Source organism: Psammomys obesus, unplaced genomic scaffold (assembly GCF_907164565.1).
Source record: "Psammomys obesus unplaced genomic scaffold, mPsaObe1.curated_primary_1811, whole genome shotgun sequence".
Taxonomy (NCBI): Eukaryota; Metazoa; Chordata; class Mammalia; order Rodentia; family Muridae; genus Psammomys; species Psammomys obesus.
This window is the reverse complement of record NW_026596109.1, coordinates 19,096,454-19,120,590: the sequence shown is the minus strand read 5'-3', so window position 1 is coordinate 19,120,590 and position 24,137 is coordinate 19,096,454. Positions and strand designations below refer to the sequence as shown.

The window sequence follows — 24,137 nt, the reverse complement described above, 5'->3', positions numbered from 1 at the left end:
TTGCTTGTTACATGATCTCAGGCATAAAGATGGAAAATAAAGATATTTCTAGATTTTTCACATACACCTAACTCAAACATAAGAAATCCCAAATTCTCGGATTACACATCCCCTTAATCTTATATGGTCCCACTGTTGAACACCCTTAACTGTATCCCTATCACATAGAGCATAGCCTAAACATTTTTAATAAACTTAGTTGTATGACTGAGCAGAAGGTACTTCAGCATGTATTAGAATCGCTTGTAGGGTTGTTAAACACACTACAGGGATCCTATTACCAGAATCTGGCATTCCTTATGTTTGAGTTAGGGGTATGTGAGAAATACAGAAATATCTTTGCTTTCCATCTTTATGCCTAAGATTCACATAACAAACAAATCAGAGGCAGAATACTGGTAGACATTTCTGTTGGGTCTGTGAGAAGCTGGAGGTCCACTGCAGGAAGTGGTGGCTGTCTTTGAAGGCTCTGGGGTAGGAGCGAGCTGGTGGCCAACTAAGCCTGGCAGTTTAAGTAGACTTTGAGCTGAGCAGGAGGCAGCAGCAGTGATGAGCCAGTGGACATAGATACTCACTGTATCCACTCAGTTACTTTGGCAAATGAGTACCTAATATCAGAGGCACACTGGATCCTGGTCTAAAAGCACTGCTAAGAAATTGCTTTGAGTCCCCTTGGACTGATTTGCATGAATTTCTTCATCATTTACATGGCAGGCAAAACCATTTGCAATACCCTACTGTGAATGCGTGTATGAAAGTCTGAGGAGCCATTCAAGTTCTTATGGACGTTTCAGCTACTTTCAAGACTCTAGAGTGTTCAAATTAGAGTTCAAATCAGTGGTTCTTCAGAGTTTGGTCTATCTGACTGGGAATCTCATCAGTTTGGTATTAGCTATTTATAACTGCCAAATCCATTGGACTGATACCTACACATATCTCAGATTTGCTGGCTTTTATTGGGCTCCCTGAGAGAAGAGATTTCAATGGTACAGGATTACTTTTGTGAATCTGAGAAAGAATCACTAAGTGCCTGAGCATATGGGTCTCCTTCCATCCTGCTTAAGCTCAGTGGCTTTTAAGTATTATCATTGTAAAATAATCACTCATGTTGAACAGCACTCAAATATTCCCATTTCTCCATAATGAGGAGCCAGATCATACATTAATGTACATATTACTACAAACTATAGAACAACTCTTGAGTGAAAATAATGAAGAAAACTTTGATGTTTCTAGCACATAGCAAAACAATAAATAAAACCAGAGTATACTTAACTCAAGAATAGTAGCTGCTAAATCAAGGACCACAGTAGCACCTCTTTTCAATAAATTAAACAGGTAAAAGGAAAGCCCTTAAAAAGTTGTACAAGTTCCCTATGATTAAACATGTTTTCTTTTGCATTTCACTTCTATTTAGCACGAGCTGATAAAATTCTATTGCAGATACTTAGGAAGATGTGAGGAATTAATGCTAGGTCAAAATTATACATAACAAAAAGCCAGAAAAAAAGAGCATGTATGTGAAAGACAAATTAACAAAAGCATAAATATTCATTTAATACTATTTACATAATCCAATGGTTACAAACTGGAGCAATTTCAGCAATTCATAGGTAGTTTCTTCTTCATGTCCCCACATCTCCAGAGACAGGGCTGTTATTTTACTCTAGGTATGGAGAAGGCTTTCTGGGGTGAGTGTCTCAGGAGCTGTTATGAGGGCTAGAGATGGTGTTTTGTTTATTCAAATGAAAAGGTGGTATGTCTGAATCCATTGGGGTAAACTTCTGTTACCTTAGGTTGTAGGTTAAGAAGTCCTAGCTCACTAACATGTTTTGAAAACTCACCAATCCCTGAGCTAGCCCCAAGCTCAAGAATTAAAATCCCACAGTTCCCACCCTGGAAATCTCCATACTCAAGAAACTTTATATAAAGCCTGCCCATAGCTTAGCTCCCTGCTGCTTCTTGTCCAAGCAGATCCAGCCACCTCCTGTGTTTTTCCCATTAACTCTCCTCTGACATTTGTTGTGTGGTGTGACTGTGTGATATTCCTTGGTTACAGACTGCCAGGATACCATTTGCTTCAGAGCTACAACACTTGTTTTTTTTTTTCTAGGCAGGTTTCTCTGTGTAGTCTTGGCTGTCCTGGACTTGCTTTGTAGACCAGGCTGGCTTCCGCAGAGATCTACCTGTCTCTTCCTCCCAACAACTGCAACACTTGTACTGGGGAAACCTTTCCCCCCTCAGAACTGCAACACTTACTTATATAAGTTGCACAAGTTGTGTTTTTTTTTTTGGTGCTGACACTATTGCAATCTAAATCACATTCTGAGAAAGTCTTAGTGCAGGGTTTCTAAACCTGAGGGTTATGACTACTTTGGCAAATCTGCATGGCCAAAAATATTTACATTACAATTCGTAACCGTAGCAAAGTTACAGTTGTGAGCTAGCAACTAAATAATGTCCTGGTTGCAGATCACAACATGAGGAAAAGGGTTAAAACTTTAAGAACCTCTGTATTAATATAACTTAATGTAACCCATGGCAGCATTCTTGTTTTCTCTAAGCATCCAGAATATTGTGACAATTCTGCCGAACTATAAATCTTTAAAATTCCAATCTACAGCGAGGGCACTACAAATAGGAATATCTCATTCATCTTTGCACAACCTTTGTCATTTCACAGTGATATATTAAAAATAGGAAGTCAAATGGGACTAATTGTAATACCAAATTATCATATAACTATTAACACGTTTTTAAAAATCAATACTTAGCAAAAAGGGAATGAGTAGGAGACTATGCTCAGCAAGCCCGTTACACATCTCCTTCAGGTGTTTGCCGTATTTTTTTGTGTGCACTGTGTTAGAAATGATTCTGGGTTAAATTGAATCTCTCTCAATTTGCACGCGGGCATTAAAATATATCTGATTAAACACTACGACACTGAACCAACACACAATACGTATGATGTACTGAATGCACTACAATTTATTTACATATGCAGTCGGCTGAAGGGTATACTGGAGCACACGGGAGGCCCAGTCTAGGGCAAACACAGGTCCCGGGTAAGGGCAGTCTGCCATGTGCCCACTGTGAGAGCCGTCAGGTGGAGGGCCGTCGGCTCTGGAGTCCCTACAGTCTTCAACACAGTCAGCATGAGGATTCTGTTTTCATTTGACGGTCACGGTCAGCATAACCCTGACCTGTGGCCTGTGGCCTTGAGAACGGCTTCCCTTCGCAGCCCTGTTCCGGGCCCAGGCGGCCCGCGCAGCGCAGGCGGGCGGCACCCACCGGGGCTGGGCGTCTTCCTCCTTCCCGCCAACGCCGGTTCCCGCCCCGTCCCTCCACGCACCGCGCATGTGCGGCGGCCGTTCCCGCGCGCCATGGCCGACGCGGAAGCCAACCTGTTGCGCCACTTCCCGCTGCTTCTTCCTCAGAACCGGGAGAAGACCGTGTATGAGGGGTTCATCTCGGCTCAGGTACCCTGCGGGGTCGCTCTGGCGCGCGAGGTCGCTCGTGGCGCTGCCTTCGTCCGGCCTCGGGCCGCCGGGGCCGAGCGCGCCGGAGACGGAGAGGCGGCGGCGGCTAGGCCCTGCGCATGCGCGCTCCCTGCGGCGGGGACGCCGCGCCGCCGGCCGGGCGGAGCGGCTCGGGGCTGGCGGGCCGCGTCCGAGCGGGCGCGGCCATCGCGTAGTCTCCACCCGGGTTCGCTCAGAACGGCGGTGTGTTCCTACACTCACACGAGTTTGAAATTCACAGAACACTCCGGGCGCACAGTTGAACAGAACTTAACAACAGCAACCACCACCACCCAAACCCATCATTAGTTCAAGTCAGATACCTGATGAGGAGGTCTCGCCCAGCGCGCGCTGTGGGGGGCAGCGGTGCTGGGGATTGAACCTTCATCCATTCACAGGCCAGGCAGGGCGGGACAGGACATCACCGTATCTCCAATAGCCCTTTAGAAAACAATTGCAGAAGCAAATTAGCCATTGCGTCAGGTAATTTCTAATTTTTGTATTCCTTAAGCATTTCCTTTAGGTCTTTTTTCTGTTGTTGTTGGTTTTTCGAGACAGGGTTTCTCTGTGTAACTTTGGCTGTTCTGGACTCAACACCAGGCTGCCCTTGAACTCTCAGAAACCTGCCTGCCTCTGCTTCAGGAGCGCTGGGATTAAAGGCGTGCGCCACCGAGCTCAGCTTCTTTTAAGTCTTAAATAGCGTCTAAAATTTGCCTAGCACAACTGGTTTATCCTGAGTGTGATTGTGGTTGGTCCTGGCCACACATTCTCCTGACCTTTTGAAATAGACATATTTCTTCTTTATCTCTAAATAATTTAGCACTCATTTCATAAAAACAAGGGTCAACGCAAATTTAACCTCAGCCTAGTTACTAAAACTGCTATTTGATACAAATTTTCATGGAGTGTTTAGTTATCTCTTTATTATGGAGCAAGTTTTAGTCCGTGCTTTTATGAGCTTAAGTTTTTATTTTTGAGTTGAGCTTATTAGGTTTGATATTTTCTCACCATTAAATTCTGGTAATGCATTTGGGCATGAGCACCCGAGGAACAGTGCTTTGTTCTCCTCAAGGCACATAAAGTCAGCTGCTTCCAGTGTTGATATTAAATGACACCCATCACCAGGTTGGGGTGACTTCTGCCAGATTTTCTTTAGAAATTAACAAGGCCTTTTTGGTGTGCTTCTTTGAGCCGTCACACATTCAACGTATCTACTGCAGCTTTTCGATCCTTGACTCCTGGCTTAAGTTGGTTAATAATAGTGAATGGTGCTAAGTGGTGATTCTCAAAAACTCTCCAACCTTTTCTTTCACTATCATGCCCTTTCTGTCTATGAATTGGCACTTTGCTCTAAGCTATAGCTTTCCTGTCTTATTTGCTCATTACATGTGATTGTAACAGTTAATTAATTAATTAATTTATTCATTTATTTTGCAATACGCCAAACTAACCACTGACAACACATTTTTCTGTTTTCATGCCTTTGAGGTGTTGCATTTGGCATTACATTTTCCTCATCTTGCTGTTTTAAAAGTATCCTGTAGATGCTTACATATAGCGTTTTATCACTATTTTCTGGAGGTTATTTTTAATTTCTACTTGTAGTTTTTTATTCAAGTGTTAAATAGACACATTTCTAAATGTTCTACTTTGAGTCTTTGTTGGACTTAAAACAGTTTTGTTGCATTAGCATTGTTTATAAAATATCAGCTTGTGGAATTTACGGATACATGTTTGGTGCTTTGGCAATCAGTTTTATGTGAATGAATTATTTGTGAATAAATCAAAGGTGTGTGTGTGTGTGTGTGTGTGTACAGGAGGCCAGAGGTTTACATAGGATGTTTGCCTTGATAGCTTTTCATATTACTTACTAAGGTAGGGTCTCTTGCTGAACACGGACTTGCCAACTTTGTGTAGTCTAATTAGCCACCTTGTCCCTGAGGTCCTTTGTCTTTGCCTGCCAAGAACTGAGAGTAGAGGCAGCTTTTATCTAGGCTCTGGGAATCTCAACTTGAGCTTTTGGGCTTGCAGGGCAAGGGCCTGGTCTACTACACTATCAGCCCCTGTTGTTCTTGCATCGATGCCCACAGGAGTCCGTGCTGGTGCTTGCTGACTGGCTTTCTCTGGCTGCTTCACCTTTCTAATCCTTAGAACAATGAAGTAATTATCCACTTCCCCAGATCAGGAATTTGGAAGCATCTTGGTTGGTGAATCCTGATCAGGGCCTCTCATGAATAAGACACGTGACAGGAGTTTGAGTTTTTAAAAGTTGACTTGGCTTTCATGATCCTTCACAGATACTGGCCAGAAACCTCAGTTCCTGATCTCATAATATACATGACTGCCATCACAATGTACATGACTGCCCCAAATTATCCATATCAGACTGTTTTTATATTCCCATCTTGATTTTTCTCCCCATTATGGGCTTTGTTTTTTTCTTCTTTGAATGTCTAATGCACTTTGTTAGGATATTCACTATGAACGTTTGTTGTTGTACGTGGTAGTTGTGGTAGTTAAATTACTCGAGGAGAGTCCAACTGTTTTAAGGTTCCCTTTAGTTTTGTTAGACATGAGCAGAGATTAATTCAGGTGTACCAGTAACGCAATAGTTTTCTGTGTGCTACATTTAGTGGCTGGTTGGACTACACCAGCATTGCGTGAGCTTTGTACACGAGGCTGGTGAGTTACTTCTGCAGGAGAACCTTGCTAGTGTGTGTGAAGCTGTGGGTTCAGTCTTCAGCTTCCTCCGTCCCAAACAAGAATAGTTTGCAGAAAAAAAAAATTATGTGGTATGTGTGTGTGTGCGCACGCATGTGTGTGTGCGCAGGTACATGCATGCCAAGGTGTGGAATCTGGAGGTCAAGGGTGAGCTATGTGTCTCAAAGGCTAAACTCAGGCTTGATGGCAATTCCTTTACCACTGAGCCCTGTCTCTGGCTCCTTCTCCTTATTTTTAAATTCTGGTATATTTTTCAGACTGGATTATTACGAGTCATATTTCTTATATAAACTTAGATTCTTTACTTGTAGGCTTAGATTTTTCACCAAAACTATGTTATCTAGGGCTCTTAAACACCCTTGCCTCTCACTTCTCTCTCTGTGTGTCATAGCACCTTTGGACTGGAGTCACAGATCTTTTGAGTTTATGAGTGTTTTGCTGTTTGCAGTAGTTTGTGAAATCTCTGATTTAAGAGTACTTTCTGTTGGCGAAGGAAAATGCAGTCTATTTAATGAATTAATTCTGGAGGGATGAGGAGAAAGTGATTAGACCTGGTGGGGTCTTATTTCTATCATAAAAGCACGTTTCCCATTGCTACTTTTCTTTCTAATGTGCTTTTCAAAAGGTGTCTCTATCTAATCGTTTTGCTGCTCTGAATGTTTTCAGACATCTCCTTGATGCTTTCTTTTTCCTTTTTTAAAAATAGTATCTCATTACATGGCCCAGGAAAGCCTCAAGCTCATGATTGTCCTGTTTCATCTTTCTGAGTGCTCAGAGCACACCTATTGCCACCTGTCCTTGAGTTTTTGGTTCATATAAGTCTCTTTCTTACTGTTACTGTTCTGTTCTCCCAGAATCCTTTGTTATTATTTTTGTGCATCCCACCAGTCCCCTCATTGTTCTGTGACTTTTTTTTTAATAACACTTTTAACTTTCATTGCTGATGGAAGCCAGAATGAGCTCTAGTTAAGTGATTTTTGTCCCTGCTACAAGTAATTGCAGATTGATTGTGTTCTCTGACTTCTGTTTGCAAACACAGTATTTTTGTCATTTTATTTGCTTGTATTATTAATCACTCTAGCTTTTGGAGCAGGATGTATGGGGACATTGAGGTTTAGACACTCAGTACTCTTGTTAACCAGCATCTTGAAACATCTGCTCTTTGAGAAAGAGCAATACTGCTCCTATGCTTTCACAACATAAAGTCTACTTTTGTATGTTGTCCCATTTATGACACTCGACCTTTCACAATGTCTGGATTTCCCAAGTACGGGATTTTGAATTTTATTCTTTCAGGTAAAGTAGAATTGCTTCCCTGCTTTCATGTGCATCGTGAATTTCTTATCACTCTAACGCCTGTGTGTGGGTGTCTGTGAAGTTAGACTGAAGTTACTGCATAATACCTTTTAGTGCTTTAATGAAATAGTGAGTTATTGTTACTTGACCTTTTGAAAAGGTCAGTAGTACATTTTGTTTCATTTTTTTTAAAGGACATTTAAATGTAATGAAAGTCAGACCTGTAATATTACCATGAAAGTAAAGGTTATGGGGTACATTTAATTGTGTTCCTCTGTTTTTAAATCTGCTTTGAGGGAGTCTACTAAAATTCCACATGGTAATTGTTTTTTAAGAATTTTATTACTCTTTTCATTTTATATTGTTGGAGTAAAAGATTACATTTCTGTTTGTCTTTTCTGCTTAGTTTTGCTCAGATTTCACATGTATCATCCTATTTAAGCTACAAAGTTTAAACTGCTTACCTATTCACTTTCAAAAGAGTGGAAAGTCGAATATATTTTTTCAGAGAACACTTTCTTTTCCACAGACTCCTGAATAAAATTTGGTATCACTAATGAATAATTAGATTTTAAAAGTTAATATATTATTTATTTTATTTATTGAAGGTTCACTATATGAAATTCTTCCAGAGTGCGTGAGGGAAGGTGTGTGTGTGTGTGTGTGTGTGTGTGTGTGTGTGTGTAGGTGTACAAACCTGCTTCAGTGTGTATATTTCTGTGGTACACCATGCTCATGAACATGTGTAGATTACAGAAGACATTGGCTATCCTGCTCTCTCATTCTCTGCTCTTTTTAGACATCATCTCTTATTGATCTTGGAGCTAGGCTGGAGGCCAGAAAGCCCAGATATCTTCCTGCATCCACTCTACACAGCACTGGGGTTATAGGCTTTTTATGTGGGTGTTGGGATTTGAACCTAATTTTTCATGTTTGTGCAGCAAGTATGCTTACCTGCTGCGACATCCCTCCATCCCTGAAAATTATTTCTGTTATGTCTAAAAACCTAGATTTTATAACAGTATATTTTCATTTTATTAACAGTTAGAAAGTTGCAAGCTTGAAACCTGAATATATTATATAGTCTTATTTTATATTGTGATTTCTTTTTCTTCCTCATCTAAAAGAATTTGAAGCAGTATCCTTTTTGGTGAATTTATAGTTTAAGAAATACATTTCTTTATGTTTGCTAACAATTTTATAGTATTTCTTTTTCTTATGTCTATTTCCTTAAAATTAGGCCCCTACCTTAATGTTGTATGATTTTCCGGTAGTTGTAAAGTTTCAACAAAGGATTTTGAATTATTATTTTTCCTCAAATGCAATATAGATATGTTGCTTACATTTGTTCAAGTATAAAAAATTTAAGCTAAATTTGATATCCTTTATAAGTATACTAAAATGTTTTGTGTGACTGTACTTTTCCAACATTAAGTGACAGGAGGACACTTAAAAAGTTTTCTTTTCTACAGGGAAGTGACTTCCACCTCAGAATAGTGCTGCCTAAGGATCGGCAACTGAAGAAGGCAAGGTGATGTGGTTGAGTACATACGTGTGTTAGTGCACAGGTGGCCTGATGCAGATGATTCTGCCAGCTGGAGTTTTGCCTCAAGTACCTAGATTGTAGTGCCAAGATCCCCAAACACTTGTTTTTAAAACCAGTTTGTCATTTGTGAGTCATTGCCCTCTTCTTTTCACAGTCAGCACATCCATTCTCTATTTGTTTTTATTGCAGGCGGTGAACAACAATTGTGTATACTTCCCTAACAACTTTTGAGTAGGGATTTAAGAGGGCAATGGAAAGGATTAGAAGACTTGTTCCACCCAGATTTTCACCAATATTTACTGCACATACATAATTAAATAATTTTGGAAGGGCCATTCTATCTCGTTGGTGTACAGTATGAGTAAAATTGATGTAGTCAAGAACAGCTCATCAGAAGTTAAGGCTGGAAGTGTTGGTGTCACCACAGACCTCAGTTCTGCTTTTCAACGTCTGTGAGTAAAGAAAAAGAAACCAGAGCTGTCTATGAATAGAAGCACCAGGATTTTATTACTTATCAATAGTGGAGGTTCTACTGGGTTTTGTAGTGGATGATTGAGTAAAAAGAAAATTGAAAATTATAAATTGGTATGCATGAAGGCTAGTTAGATGGATACTGAAGACAGAGTCCTGAAAGTTTGAAAATGATATGTACTTAAACAGCTTAATTCTTTGAGGAAGTACAGCAAGGCTAAGTTAAGGAATGCCGCAGTAAAGGTGTAGTTAATAAGAGACCAAGTTGAGTTTCTCCCCAAAATTCACAGATGGTGAAAGTACATTGTTGTAACCTGCTTAAACTTTATAGCCTCTCTGTTGAGAGCTACTTTAGTTCTTAGCATAACTGTGGATCCTCTGTTAACACCTGCTGTAGCGTTTAGCATATCAGAAGCCATTTTGCCTCCAAGTCTCCATTTCGATCATAAAATGAAATTAAGTTCAAGTTCTCAGGCAGTGAGGCCTGAGACCAGGATACAATTCAGTAGTTCAATACTTGCTGCTTAGAATAAAACAGTAGATGATAAATGCATGTTCTGCTAGAGTGAAACAGTGTAACATCCTGCTATGTTCCTTAATCCCAGAAAGCTGGAAAGCTCCCAAGAGCTCCTCTATCCTAAATCCCAGCCAATCAGCTTAAAGTGCTTTTGTCTGGCTACCTAGATACAACACAATACAGTTGGAACAGAACTGATTTTGTTTAGCTAGTCAAAATGATGGAATGTTGCCCCCACCCTGCTTCCTACACCTGGTTCCCTGGTGTTCTTTGGTTATGCTTCTGTGTGTGTGTGTGTGTGTGTGTGTGTGTGTGTGTGTGTGTGTGTGTAAATAAATCTGCCTTGGAAAAGGAAAAAAAAAAACAACAAAACCAGACCGAGTTGGTAACAAGGGGTGGGAATGCTACCGATGCAGGGACAACTCAAAAAATGAGATGGGTGGGAATGGAGTTTAACACGGGAGTGGAGGGAGTGATGGGCTTGGATGCAGTTTGGGAAAACCCAGACTTGATTATTACTTCTTTTATGTATGTGTGTATACAAGTACATATGAATGTGTTTTGGGGTTTTTGAGACAGGGTTTTTCATGTAGTTCTGGCTGTCCTGAAACTTGCTTTGTAGATGAGGATGATCTTCAACTCAGAGACCTCCCCACCCCCACCTCTGCCTTCCAAGTGCTGGTATCAAAGGTGTTCTTAAAAAGTTACTGACCTACCAATATTGTGTGCAGAGTTGTGGTGAGCTGGCGGTGGTGAACTTACCATTGCCTACATAATTAAAGGTATCTTTTCAGTTATCCTTTCAGTTAGAATTTGGAGACTGTGTTGTGCTGTAGGCTTTTTCAAGGTAAATTTGATACATTATGATCCAAACTGTGTATTCTGTTGCCTCCTGTGATGCAGAGTCTAGTTCAGTGGAATATTTTATTTGGTGTGTTACAGCTTAGCAAAGATGCATTATTAACCTCTTGCTTACTGATAGCAATTGTTTATGTTTGAGGTAAAATTAATACTGGCATTTTGGAGATGATATTTTCAGCAGTATGAGTGGTTAATGCTTTTGTTTACTGGTCAGAATTATGCTTATATGATTCTTTTGATTGCAGGTACATGTTTGTTAGGATACAAATACATTTTCTCCTTTGTAATAGCAAACAATGAATAAACCATTTTTTTTTTCTATTAAATTTTAGATTACTGTGTAGCTGGCAACTGAAAAATATACTTAATGATTACCATCAAATAGTCCAACAGGTAAGTCTGTTAAAAGTCTTATGCTTCAAAAGAGGATAGAGATTTCTAAACTTACTCTTTAAAGCCCTGGGTTGCAGTAAGCAAAATGGTTTATTGGTTGCTTAGTTTTGTAGGTTTCATGAGTTTTAAAGATTGTAACATAAAATGTTTTCTGGAATCCTCAGCAGATCTCAAGGCAACATTGGGGTTTGAATTTGATTTGCAGCCTTGAGGCTTTAGATTTTCAAACATGGATACCCCATCCATATGTAACATATACATATATACCCCACCCTTATGTACCCCATCCATATGCAGTATTTCCTGGGTCGTTTCTCTGCTGAACTTGAAGAGTGGTGATAGGAAAATAATCTGGACCTAGGCTGTCTATGTTAATAATGGGATGGGTAGTTCTAGGTTCTGGTCAGGAAGGGAAAAAGGGGAGTTTTCTAGATCCATGTGACCTTTCATAAAGAGAGGAACTGAGGGTGGCCAAGGGGAAATCTAGGCAGCATTAACTTATTCTTAGTACTTGCTGTGCCCTATCTGAAAAGTGCCTTGAAGATTATAGAAACATTGTAAAAAGAGATTATTACTGAAATAAATGAAAGTAATAAAATGTCTCTTGCAAAGAAATACATGTTAGTAGAATTGCACTTCTTTTGATGATCTTTTCATTTGTGTGGTTTTCCTGTGTTCTATATTACATTTGGTGTTAAAGGTAAGTTGTGTGATAACTGACAAGGTAGTTCACTCTCTATAAAGCATTATTGAGCCATAGAGAAATGCAGGAGATGAACTGCCGAATTGCAGAATGCGAACTGTTGTGCTAGTTGTATAAGCTCAGCGTTGCCTTAATGGAATGTAGAGACTGTCTCTATCCTCTCTTTACCCTATTCCCTTATTCTTGTAACTGATGTATATTGTATATGAAAATTTAAGAATGAGTCCATTGAGACATTTGAATAGCCCAAGAAATTTGTTCATAGAAGCTAAGCAAACAGTGAAACAAAGGGCGCATTTTCCGTCTGATTGTTCTGAAAGAAGAGGCCTAAAGTTTTCCTTCTACCTTCCAGCTGGTCAGAAAACCTAGCATTCACTTTTTGTTTGTTTGTTTCATTCGCAGGTTCAGTTGAATGTTACTGTTTTTCTGTTACACTATTTTCAGTAAATTCGACCCACGCAATCAACAAACTCTTATAAAGGACAATCGTTAAAATTTCAGGTTTCAAGAACAGCAAGCCAGGTCACAGTTGTGCTACTCTGTTCCGGCAGCAGCACCTAAAGAGCCATAAGCAAAAGACACACGGGTGTGGCTATATTCCAGTAAAACTCACTTATAAAACAAGATATTGAGCTGGATTTAGCTGCTGGACTGGGGATCTCAGGGCTTTGATTCAAGCTGTTCAGTACAGAAGCCGCTTTGGGTAAGATTTCCTCTACAGGGATCCGCGCCACCAGAGCCACGTTACGTGAATGGTTTGCTTCATGCACTGTTCAAATAGCTCAGGTTCCTAATTTTCTCTTCTGGAAGTGTAGAACAAGTTTACATTTAGCTATGTTTGGAACAATGTGAGGCTAGTGAAATGCATCAAAATGTAAAACAGAAACACAAAGCAAGCCATATTTTCTTTTTACAAGCGGAGAAATGATGTAGTGTTTTATCTAAGAAAGTATTATAAGATGTGACCATTTATCCTATTGTTATTTTAAGAATAAAAGACTCAGGAGTAATGGAATACCATATTTCTGAAACTTTTATTCTGTTTTACAGGGTATACACCCCCCTTTTTTGTCACTTTAGTATAAATTGTATTGAGGGTTCTTTTTTTTTGAATCATGGTGAGCTAGTTGTGAAGGGATGAAATCCATGATCTTAAAGCTCAAGAAGCAAAGTATATATGATGATTAATAAATCTAGCTAATCAAAAAAATCTAGTAAATCCAAAAGTTGCAATTTTATATTTTATTTCTTCTTTCCATTCATGTCACTTTTTCTCTGCCCTTTCCTTCCCCATTTAAAATAATGCTTTTCTACATTTCGTAGTTCTTTCAGTGAGTAGTACTGAAGGAATGGAGGCATGTGTGCAGTTTTAAGTAAATTCTTCCACAGTTCATTACATTTCACCCAAATACGATAGTCCTGGTTAGTTCTATTCAACTTAAGTGACACAAGCTTGGGTTATAGGAAGAGGAACCTCTGTTGAGAAATTACGTTCATCAGCTGGCCTGTAAGCAAGTCTATAGGGTATTTTCTTTTCTTTTTCTTTTTTTTTTTTTCTTGGTAACTTGTTTTTTTTTTTTTTTTAATTTTCTTTTTTTATTATTAGTTACATTTTATTAGCTCTGTATCCCAGCTGTATCCCGTTCCCTTATTCCCTCCCAATCCCACCCTCCCTCCCTCATCTCCTCCCTGCCCCTTTCCAAGCCCACTGTTTGGGGAGGGCCTCCTCCCCTTTCAGCTGGCCCTGTTTTATCAGGTATCTTCAGGACTGGCTGTTTTCTTGATTAATGATTGCTGTGGGAAGTCCCAGCCCTCTGGATGATACCACCTCTGGGCAGGTGTTCCTGCCTGGTATAAGCAGGCAAGCTGAACAAGCCACGGGAGAAAGGCTATAAGCAGTGCTTCTCTGTTTCTCTATGGTCTCTGCTTTCAGTTCTTGCCAGGAGTTTTTGGACTTCGATGGACTGTAGCCATGAGCTGAAACAAACCCTTTCCTTCTCAACAGCCTTTGGTTGTTGTGTATATTACAACAATAGAAGGCAAACTAAGACAAACATTTTAGTCTTTAAAAATGAAGTTGCCAGGAATAGAAGTGATGACAGATGTTTTACCCATTAATACTTTTAAACTTTAGATGTAGCTAATACATTGTCCATATTCAGTTTCAATGGTTATAATTGAGTTATAATTTGAAAATGTTTTGATTTAGAGAATGAAGCACTCTCCTGATCTAATGAGCTTTATGATGGAGTTGAAGATGATTTTGGTAAGAATTTCTTTCTCATTGTCTAGCAAGTCTATATTGTTTCCAAAACTTTTTATTGGTATTTTTCTGTGTATTGATACTGATACATGTGCACATGTGTGAGGGCACATGCACATGTGTCTACATGTGTGTGGATATACTCAATTGTCAGTTTTCTCAGTTGTGTTCTACCTTATCTTTGAGATGGTGTCTCTCACTGACATGAAGATTGTTGCTTCAGCTAACTTGGCTGACCACGGACCCCTAGAGATCTTCCTGTCTCTACCTCCCCAGACCTGGGGCTATGGCTGTGTGTATGCTTTCATGGCTTTTTTACATGGGTGATGGAGGCTGAAGTCAGATCCTCTTGCTTGCATTACACATAGCATAAAATATAATTAACTTCTTAGACCAATACAGAATCCTGAAGGACTTTTTCAGTATGAACGAAAGAGGCAATTATAGTGAATACCCTGAGCCTATGACCTAACCTCAACATTTTGTTAATCATGTTTCTTCCCCAACAATTTTGGAAGATATTGTAGTATTTTAACTACAGGAAATCCTGGAGACTGTAGCAATCCCTTTATAAGCATATCAGTTTATATATCTTCAGCCAAGTGCTTCTTGCCTGCTTCAAAATACATAATTGGGGCTGGCAAGATGGCTTTTAGATACAGGGACCTGGCCTGCAGAACCCCCATGATGGTGGAGAGAGGACTAACCCCATAAAGTGGCCCTTTGGTACTCACATATGCTGCGGTACACATGCTCCCTAACAGACATGCTGACCAACACACATGTGCACTATGATGGTAAGAAAAAGACAGTGATACTGATTTTAAATGTTTACGTACAGTCTCGGTGAAGTTAGAGGCAATCCCTTACAGGTGCTTTGCTTTATCAGGGTAAAGGGTCCCACTCTTGTACCCCGATGCTGATGTGGGGTTTAATGTACACTCGTGCTCTCTTTGCTCTTGCTCCTGTTTCTTTCATGCTCTTTACTTGTTGGACATAACAAATCATATGCCCTGTAAAATTTCTTGCATTGCAAACTGAGTGTGTTGGACATCCATGGAATCTGTCAGCACACCCTCCTAAGCGTTGGACATCAATTACCTCCAAACCAAAATGTTTCACTTACATCCCAAATTTTTGAACACTGCCATGATAACACAAATGGCAAATATCACAGAGTGAGACTTTGTGCAAAGAATTGCTAATGACATAGTTTAAATTTTCCTTCAGGTTATATGTATAAAGAATATCTTACTATGTATATATGTAACTAATCCAAAAACCTGAAAAAAATTAAAATCCCAAACTATTCCCAAGCAACTTAGGTAAAGGATAATCAGTCCATTTTCTCTGTAACCTCCCTAGTCAGAACTCATATATTTACTTTGATAGGAGTACTTGGTGCTTTGTACCTCTTACTGTAATGCCCTAGGGGTGGATGATGTCTGTTTATTCTGCAGTGAGGAAAGGCTGGTCAGTAGTTCAGATGCATCTGTTACAGTCTCTTATCAGCCCACCACCTAGGGATTCATCATCTGCTGCTGATCTTTCTGTGTCCACCATTTCACTCAGGTTTATAAAGGACTGTACAGCTCTCAGCTTTCAGCAGTGTTTCCCAAGGGGACCAAACCTGGAAAACATGAGCATTTTTAGGGGATACTTCAGATCCTACCAGAACAGTTTTGCTTAACTTGTTACGCTTCTCCTATCTTTGTTTATTTCAAGATCATAATGCCAATATTGCTGCTGACAGCTGGGGGTACATTTGCTAACAGCTGTGTGTGTGTGTCTGTTAAGCTATACTTTACAATTTTGTGGTACAGGGGATAAAACTCCTCAGCTTGTGTAATACTTTTTCAAAGGACAGTATCACAAATGGTGAGTAAAACAAAGCCAAACCAAACTATTATTTAGATTTATTAACTAAAGAAACCTCAGCATTATTTGGTTATACTAGAGCAACAAAGTGCTTCTTTTCTTAAAAAAAAAAAAATCAATTTTTATTGTAATGAGTTAGTGCCAGCAAGTATCACAAGTAACTAATATGTTTTTAGGAATCATTATTAACTCATGAGTTTTATATGATTAATTAGCTTTACTCCATTACAGTCATTTTCTTTCTGATGCTGAAATTGTCCTATTTTTGGTCAATTTAAATGTTTTATGTTGGCTCCTGTGGTCATTGGATATAACATAACCTTCCTGCTTTGTGATGCCAGTTGCTCTAGACATACTTACTGATTTTAATCTAGAACTGTAATCAGCCACTCTAAAGCAGCTGTAGGATTTTTTTATAATAATAATCATCATTATTATCATGGAAAGTAGTGTCAGATACCATGGTCTAGAAACTGGGGTGCTCATTGCTGTTTCTGGAAAAGTAATCATGAGGTCATAACAATATTTTCATTCAGCATTATTGGGTTTTTCATTCCATATATTCTTCTGTTTCTTGACTTAAAATATTGGTTTCTAATTACATTTATCTACTTATTTATTCTTTATTTATTTTGGTTATTATGTTGACTAATTTTTGTCTCTGAAAAAATTTAAGACACCTAAGAAAACTTAAGTTAGAGGAGCTGTTTTGTGTATGTGTGTGTGTTTTGCATTTACCCATGGTAATTTTACACCATAGCTTCTGGGTTCCTGTTTAGTGAGGCGAAAGATTATGTCTGGGAGGAGAAAAGTGGCTTGGAGGCAGAGAGAGTGACAAGGACAACATGTGTCCTTTAGGGGTGCCTCTACTTTGTGGCCTTTCTCCAGCCAAGCCTTGCTTCCTGATGGCTCCTGGGGCTCTGAACTCATCAGTGGACTGACGCACTCAGCTCTCAGCAGTGTTTCCTACGGGGACCAAAACTTGAGCACATCATATCTTTGTTTATGTCAAGATCATAATACCAATATTGCTGCTGATAACTGGGTGCATTTTGATATTTCACCCTCTGTAGTTTTGAGCCTTTTCAGTGTCAGGTGGTATATACTGGTAACTTAGGTGCTAGATCTTTCTTCTAAGTCTGTTTTGTATCCTCATGGAAATCTTTGAGGTACATCATTGTGAAATGCTCCAAATCAGATTTGTTTAGGATCAACTTCTCAGTTTAAATTTTGATTTATGAATTTGTAAACTCTAACTTATCGAACTTTCCAACTACATATTATAGGAACTTTAAAAGAGTAAAGTAAAAAAAAAACAAAACATAATTGTTTCATATACCCTTGATATTCTAGAAAAATTTTGAAAATTTCTCCTGTTTATTGCAGTTTTAATATGTAAATATAAGAACAAGACCACATCCCATTAAACTCTTACTACACAGTTAACTCCTGGATTGTAAGTTATGGCTCTGTTGGTCATTTAATTGTAAAGAAACATTTGTTAACTTAAGCGAAAGCAAGTCCTCTCACTGATCCTTACAGTGTTCTGTTCCGTACATTGCGCTGTGTTTCTGAATACAAATGAGATCTTGTAGTGTAACTTCCTTCAGAAGCTCCAGACTGATTGGTCTGTCTGGATAGTATCCCTAAAGCTGTGGGAGTGGTTGGTTTATTTCTTAGGCTGTTCCTAGTGACAGTGTCTGCACTAGGACCACAGAGACAGCCTTGAGAAAGGTGCTGACATGCAGGCAGCAGCTGTGGAACCTTCAGGAAGGTTTGTGAACTTATATGGCACGTCTTGATCCTCAGCCATGAGTGTTTTTAATCACTGAGATTGGGGGATGCTTCAAAAGAACTCTCTGAGGTAAATTATTTTATTTCCATTTGTTTTAAAACCAAACCAATGAGTTTGATTTGTTAGAACTAGGGAATGTTAAAGTCAGGATTATAACCTCTGTAAGACCTGAATAGAAATGGTTCTCTTTCTGGTAGCAGTTTTTCAGTTTCTCTAGATTATTCCATGGATACTCGGTCTGCTGTGCCTGGTGTTATCCACAGTCTTTGAACAACACAATAAAAGAAAGTGTCACCTGTTTGTTTTTTTTTTTTTTTATAATTTTTTAAATTTTTTTTCGATTATTTCAATTTATTCACTTTGTATCCCTAGTCCCCTCCTTCACTCCCCCCCCCCATTCCCACACTCCTTCCCTCTTTTCCTCCCATGTCCCTCCCTCAGTCTACTGATAAGGGAGGTCCTCCTCCCCTTCTATCTGACCCTAGTCTATCAGGCCTCATCAGGACTGACTGAAATGTCCTCCTCTGTGGTCTGGCAAGGCTGCACTTCCCCCAGGGGGAGGTGATCAAAGACCCAGCCACTGAGTTCATGTCAAAGACAGTCTCTGCTCTCCTTACTAGGAAACCCACTTGTAGGCTGAGCTTCCATGTCACCTGGGTGTTCTATAAAAATAATGAGCACTTTAGTTAGGCCATGAAAGGACTCTGGAGTTTTGTTTTGTAATCAGTCAATAATTCTCCCTTTAGTATTCCATGGCTGATTAAAATATTTTTTCTTTCAACAGGAAGGTGCTTTAAAGAACAGACAAGAGTTGTGTGTACAGCCACCTTCCCACAGTTTCTGCACAGACCTTCTTAATGAGATAGGAGCTGTTGGTTGGGATAAGTATGCCTATTTAAAAATACGTCTTAAAAATGCCTGTTTTAGACATTGCAGCGTGATGTGTTTCTAGTTGTTGCAGCTAAGCTTTGTAGCTCTTTTTGGTTGGTGTAGAATATCTGATGTTTTGTTTTGATGTAGAGTATATGATCCTGGTCATTGCTGTCAGAAATGGACAGGAGCATTGTGAAATGTTAACCTGAAAAGCCACATGTGATTTGAAAGAATGGAATTTATCTTACCAGGGTTTTCATTAGGCACCTCCTCCTCCTCCTCAGCTAGTGAGGTACAGAGCTGTTGAAAAAGTACAGCATCAACACCTGGCTCCCACATGCATGCGCACACATGTACACATGTCTACACACCACACACACAGGTTAGTGCTAATAAATATGAATTAAAATAGAAATCACCAGGGTTGTTTTGCTGTGTTTGTGATTGTGGACATAGCTTTATTTGGCTGTTATTCAGCTTTACTTTCCTAAATTTAAATGTCTTCATGTATTTTTAAATGTTTTTGTACTTTTCAGCAGTAAATCTTCATAAATAGGGTTTGGAAAAATCATCTTGCTTTCTCTGAAGAAAATAATGTATAAAGAAATTGAGAACAAAGAAGCTGAAAGGAAGGTGAATGTGGTGGCACATGCCTTTAATCCCAGCACTGGGAAACCAGATGCAGCTGGATTTCTGGGAGTTCCAGTACAGCCAGGGCTATGCAGAAAGACCCCCTGTTTCAAAACACAAGAGAGATAGAGAGGCAGAGAGAGAGAAACAGACAGAGAGAGGAAGGAGGAAGAGAGACATTTTTAAGCATCGCATTATTATTAAGTATATATGTATTTCTTTTTTAATTTTAATTTTTATTCATTACAATTTATTCACTTTGTTCCCCCCTGTAGCTCCCTCCCTCCTCCTCTTCCAATCCCACCCTTCTTCCCCTTCTCCACCCTTGTCCCTTCCCCAGTCCACTGATAGGAGAGGTCTTCCTCCCCTTCCTTCTGATCCTAGTCTATCAATTCTTCCTCTGTGGCCTGGTAAGGTTGCTCTCCCCTTGGGGAGGTGATCAAAGATCAGGCCAATCAGTTCATGTCAGAGACAGTCCCTGTTCCCATTACTATGGAACCCACTTGGACGCTGAGCTGCCATGGGCTATATCTGTGCAGGGTTTCTAGCTTATCTCCAAGCGTGGTCCTTGGTTGGAGTATCAGTCTCAGAAAAGACCCTGTACACAGATTTTTTTTTTTTTTTTTTTTTTGCTTGTTTGTTTGTTTTCAACATTGGATTTGAGTGGAGCAGAAGTCTTTTGGTGTGCCTCTATAGAGATGGGTCGGCCATCATTTCAGACTTGTATTTTATTTAGACTTCTTACATTTTTTTTATTACTGTTTCTTCATTGTCTTCTTGGCTAATAGTATATAGATCTGTACTCACAAGCCTTGAAATTTAAACGTTGGTCTCCTGCCAAAAATTAAAACTTCACATCCAACTATTAAAATTTTACTGAAAGCATGATTCCAAGGAATAGTGTTTCAGCGTAGCTAGGCTGTCGAAGTGTGTATAATAGAATTATGTTTTCCAAATTGGATTTTAGAACGAGAACCATCATTGTGGAGTCATCGATTTGCATTAAGGGATCTTAAATGCAGCCACCTCATGAGATGCAGGAAGTTAGGTTGGGTGTCTTCCATTTTATGATACAGTATTTTTGAGAAATAATGAACGATAGTTTTTCTTTCCATATGTTAAAAGTTATATTTCTCTGGAACATCTGCCCTTTTACTTAATCAATAACATGAATTATTAATTGATTGGTTAAACTTCCTTTGCAATAGCTAGGCGAAGCTTAGTGTCAGATGTTTGGTCCACTTTAGAGTCATTTTGGTAATTTATATTTCTGTACACTAGTAATACTTTGGCTTTTGTTTTCTTGCTATTTTTCTGTTTTCAATATTTTTCTTAACTACCACAAATTCTTTATGAGTGTTATTAAAAGTAAGTATGTTGAAGAGTGTATCATCTCTTGCAGGCATTCAATTTTACATTCACATTGAAGTTGTAGTCATGAAAACTGACACGTCTTTGGACAGATCCAGTTGTTCTTTTTCTTGAGTTTTTCTAGTACTTTATATTATTGACTAACTTTTCCTCTTAAAACTCCTTCTTAAAACATCATTGATGTAAAATTTTCTATTTTCTTTTGTTTTAATTCATTGGGGTTTAACAGGGTTTCACTCTCTCTTTCTCTCTTCCCTCCCCTTTTTTTGTTCTAAATCCTTTGGTCCCTTGCACCTCTTCTCTCAGAGAAAGACTTTCTTTCCTACCTATTATGTGTAGTTTGGCTTAAGATATTTTGCGTTTCTATTAACTTTCATGAAAAGGCTTGGCAATAATGTTTTGGCTTCACCATTCCAAACCACCCACCTCCTCACCCTCAAGACACTTAGCAAACATTTTAACCAGATACTTCTCTATCGACACTTTAGTTCTCGACGGCCCTTCAGGTATGTGGGCTAGAGTACATCTCGACTGTTTCCGTGTATTTATTTCTAGTTGCTTGTCCCTGAGTTATGATAGAAAGTTCTCTGATGATTGATTCTACTTAATTTTGAGTAACCCCTATCTCTAATTTTTCCTATCTGTTCTTTTTGATAGGGTAGTTTCTTGTTTTTGTTACCCACAGTTAGCAAATATTTTCGATACTTTGTGTGCCTGGTATTTAGCACATTGATGCACATTCCTGTAGGGACTTCTTGAGTTGACATTCTCACTTTCACACACTGTTCTTGTAACTGAAATTACCATTTGGAAATTTCTCAAAATTCCGTGCTTCATGAAATCAGTATGAAGATCACTACAAAAGAATGCACCTCTGCTCATTTACAAGTATCTATAGGGTAACCCTAAACTAACCGCGACCTAGAAGCCAGGGTTAAACTGGAAATAAGTGAAGTTATAATTCTGCTGATTTCTTTTTCTTCCTCAGAGACTCTAAACATTCTAGCTCCTGTGGTCACATACTCCTGGAAGTGTCTCTTCTTCCCTCAGTGCAACCCTAGGTTACCTCATTTCCTTGGAACCTTTGTTGTCTCGGCTTGATTCGTGAAAACCAAGTAAAGGGCTTTATGCTAGGTCTGCTGCATATTCCTGGACGATTTGAACTCAGTCATTGACTACTCTTTTCTTTGTTCTCCTTTTCCCTTCCTCTTCTTTCTCATCATTTTCTTCATCCTTAAAACATTTGTTTCTATTCACTGAAGTTACAAATATTTTTCAGAGGAAACTGGAAAGTGGCTTAATTTGGTGCTAGCTCAGGTAATGCCCCTTGATCACTACTCCCTGGAGTGTCAGGTGTGGTGTTTGCCATTGCTTCCACAGGCTGCAGCGCTGTGTCTAATAATCTTTTGTTGCATGTTGGAAAAGCAAATAGGGTAAGTTCAGGGTAGTACTTCCCTGTTCCTCAGAAGATTTCCTTTGCTAGACAGATAAAATGGGAAGAAGTTGAGATAGGCGAGATTGTATTTAGAGGAGCTGGTCTCCATGAATTGGTTGGCCTGTTTGCTGCTCTCCATTTTGTCTTTGAAGCAACAGCCAATTTTTTACTGGCATTGCTTTTTCCATTGGTGGATCTTAAACTCTCAGTTCTTCTACCTACAAGACCAGTTTTCATTTCAATTAAAATGTCCCCCCCCCCTTTTTTTTTTTTTTTTGCAAGAATCCATCCATCTTTTGTTGCACTGCTTTTAAGCATCATATTTCATGGGATCTCATTGAACTCCTGGTGTATTCATTTATATTTCCTCTCATCCCAGCTCTGAATTATAAATAATCTCTTACTTTTATTAACTTTCTGGATATTATTTGTCTTTTAGTAGCTTTCTCCTGATATTTTTACCCCATTTGCTCAAGGGTTTATCAGAGGAAAAGCTGACAGACTGTTAGACTAAGTTCTCTGGATTTGCCTTTTTCTGCATTCTGACTGTTTAAGTCTATATCTCTAATTGTCAGTAGATTAAATTGCCAAATATGCTGGTAAAGATTTTTGGTTTTTTGTGTGTTTGTTTTTGTGTTTGTTATTATTGTTTTTTTGACCACTTAGTAGCTGCTCTTTATCTGTTAAAGCTGGTACCAAATTCAGTAAAAAAAAAAAAAAGCTAGCCAGACTTACAGTAGCTCTTGGATGTTCATGTATACATGCTGCATTTTCACAGTCATAGGAACAAAAAACTACACATTTGCTACCTGAAAAGCTTGTTGACTGGCAAGCTAAATCCCAAACGAAAAGGTATGAGTCTTTCACTAAGGTGAAACTGAAGCACTTTGCGTCTGTGAGGACTTGGCAGAGTTCTTAGAGGAGAGATGGGTATCACAAGAGGAGAGGTGAAATCTGGAGAATGAGGAGACAGCACATGCAGGTGGTCAGGTGCCCACAGGAAGGGCTGGTGCTGTGAGGCCAGGCTGCAGAGTCTCCACTGCGGGGTCAGAGACTGTGGGTGACAGGGACCAGCTGAATATTTTAGGGCAAGGGGTTCATTTGATTTCAAAGGAAGAGTAAATGTTGACACAGAAGACAGCACGGATTGATGTTGTGAAGAAAAATGAAGTGACAAGAGTGGTCAGGGAGGGAGTGTTGAGTAGTTGGGAGTGACACAGTCTGTAAGGATGGAGCTGTCACAGTTTTGACAGCTCCAGTCCTTACAGCGTAGATCCATGCATCCTATTTGCTTGGTGTTTTATCTCTTGTAAGCTGCCCATGGGCCTAGGTTAGTTGACTCTGTTGGTCTTCTTATGGTGTTCTTATCCCCTCTGGGTCCTTCTGAAAGTACACGCCTACTGTCTGTCCTTCGGTGTGGGCTGCCTGTGGATGTTAGTAAATGTATCTAAATGGTTGAAGGAAAAGAAACCTAATCGAGATTCTTGATCAAAAGAAGTACAGTATTTCAGAAGAGACAGAGCACAGTAGGTTTAATATATTTTAAATCCCATTCATGTTTACTTGGTTCAATATGTAGCTATTGGCTCTTGACTCACATTAACAATTGTAGATTTCATCACTCTTTAAATTTTCTTTTTTTCCTTTGTCCTTTCCAGGGTTTGTCCTTCCTTCCTTCCTTCCTTCCTTCCTTCCTTCCTTCCTTCCTTCCCTCCCTCCCTCCCTCCCTCCCTCCCTCCTTCCTTCCTTCCTCCCTTCCTTCCTTTTTTCTTTTTGGTTTTTCAAAACAGGGTTTCTTCGTGTAGCCTTGGCTATCCTGCTGTCCTGGAATTTACTCTGTAGACCAGGCTGGCCTTGAACTCACAG

At 39.4% G+C, this 24,137-nt stretch overlaps 1 protein-coding gene and 1 pseudogene across 3 annotated transcripts in view; both read left to right on the top strand.

The window, feature by feature from the left end:
* Positions 1 to 686: 686 nt before the first annotated feature.
* LOC129692351 (ER membrane protein complex subunit 4-like) lies at positions 687 to 1,006 on the top strand (annotated as a pseudogene).
* Positions 1,007 to 3,382: 2,376 nt separating this feature from the next.
* Fancl (FA complementation group L) overlaps positions 3,383 to 24,137 on the top strand; it is a 56,700-nt gene continuing 35,945 nt past the window's right edge. The window contains exons 1-5 of one of the 3 annotated variants that reach the window (XM_055628781.1): positions 3,383 to 3,479; positions 9,008 to 9,066; positions 11,263 to 11,323; positions 14,236 to 14,292; positions 18,747 to 18,847. In XM_055628781.1, coding sequence (XP_055484756.1) covers positions 3,384 to 3,479; positions 9,008 to 9,066; positions 11,263 to 11,323; positions 14,236 to 14,292; positions 18,747 to 18,847 — 374 coding nt within the window. In that variant the 5' untranslated portion in view covers position 3,383. Of the gene's footprint in view, positions 3,480 to 9,007; positions 9,067 to 11,262; positions 11,324 to 12,428; positions 12,730 to 14,235; positions 14,293 to 18,746; positions 18,848 to 24,137 lie in introns of those variants that run through there. The other 2 variants (XM_055628782.1, XM_055628783.1) reach the window with 2 other exon arrangements.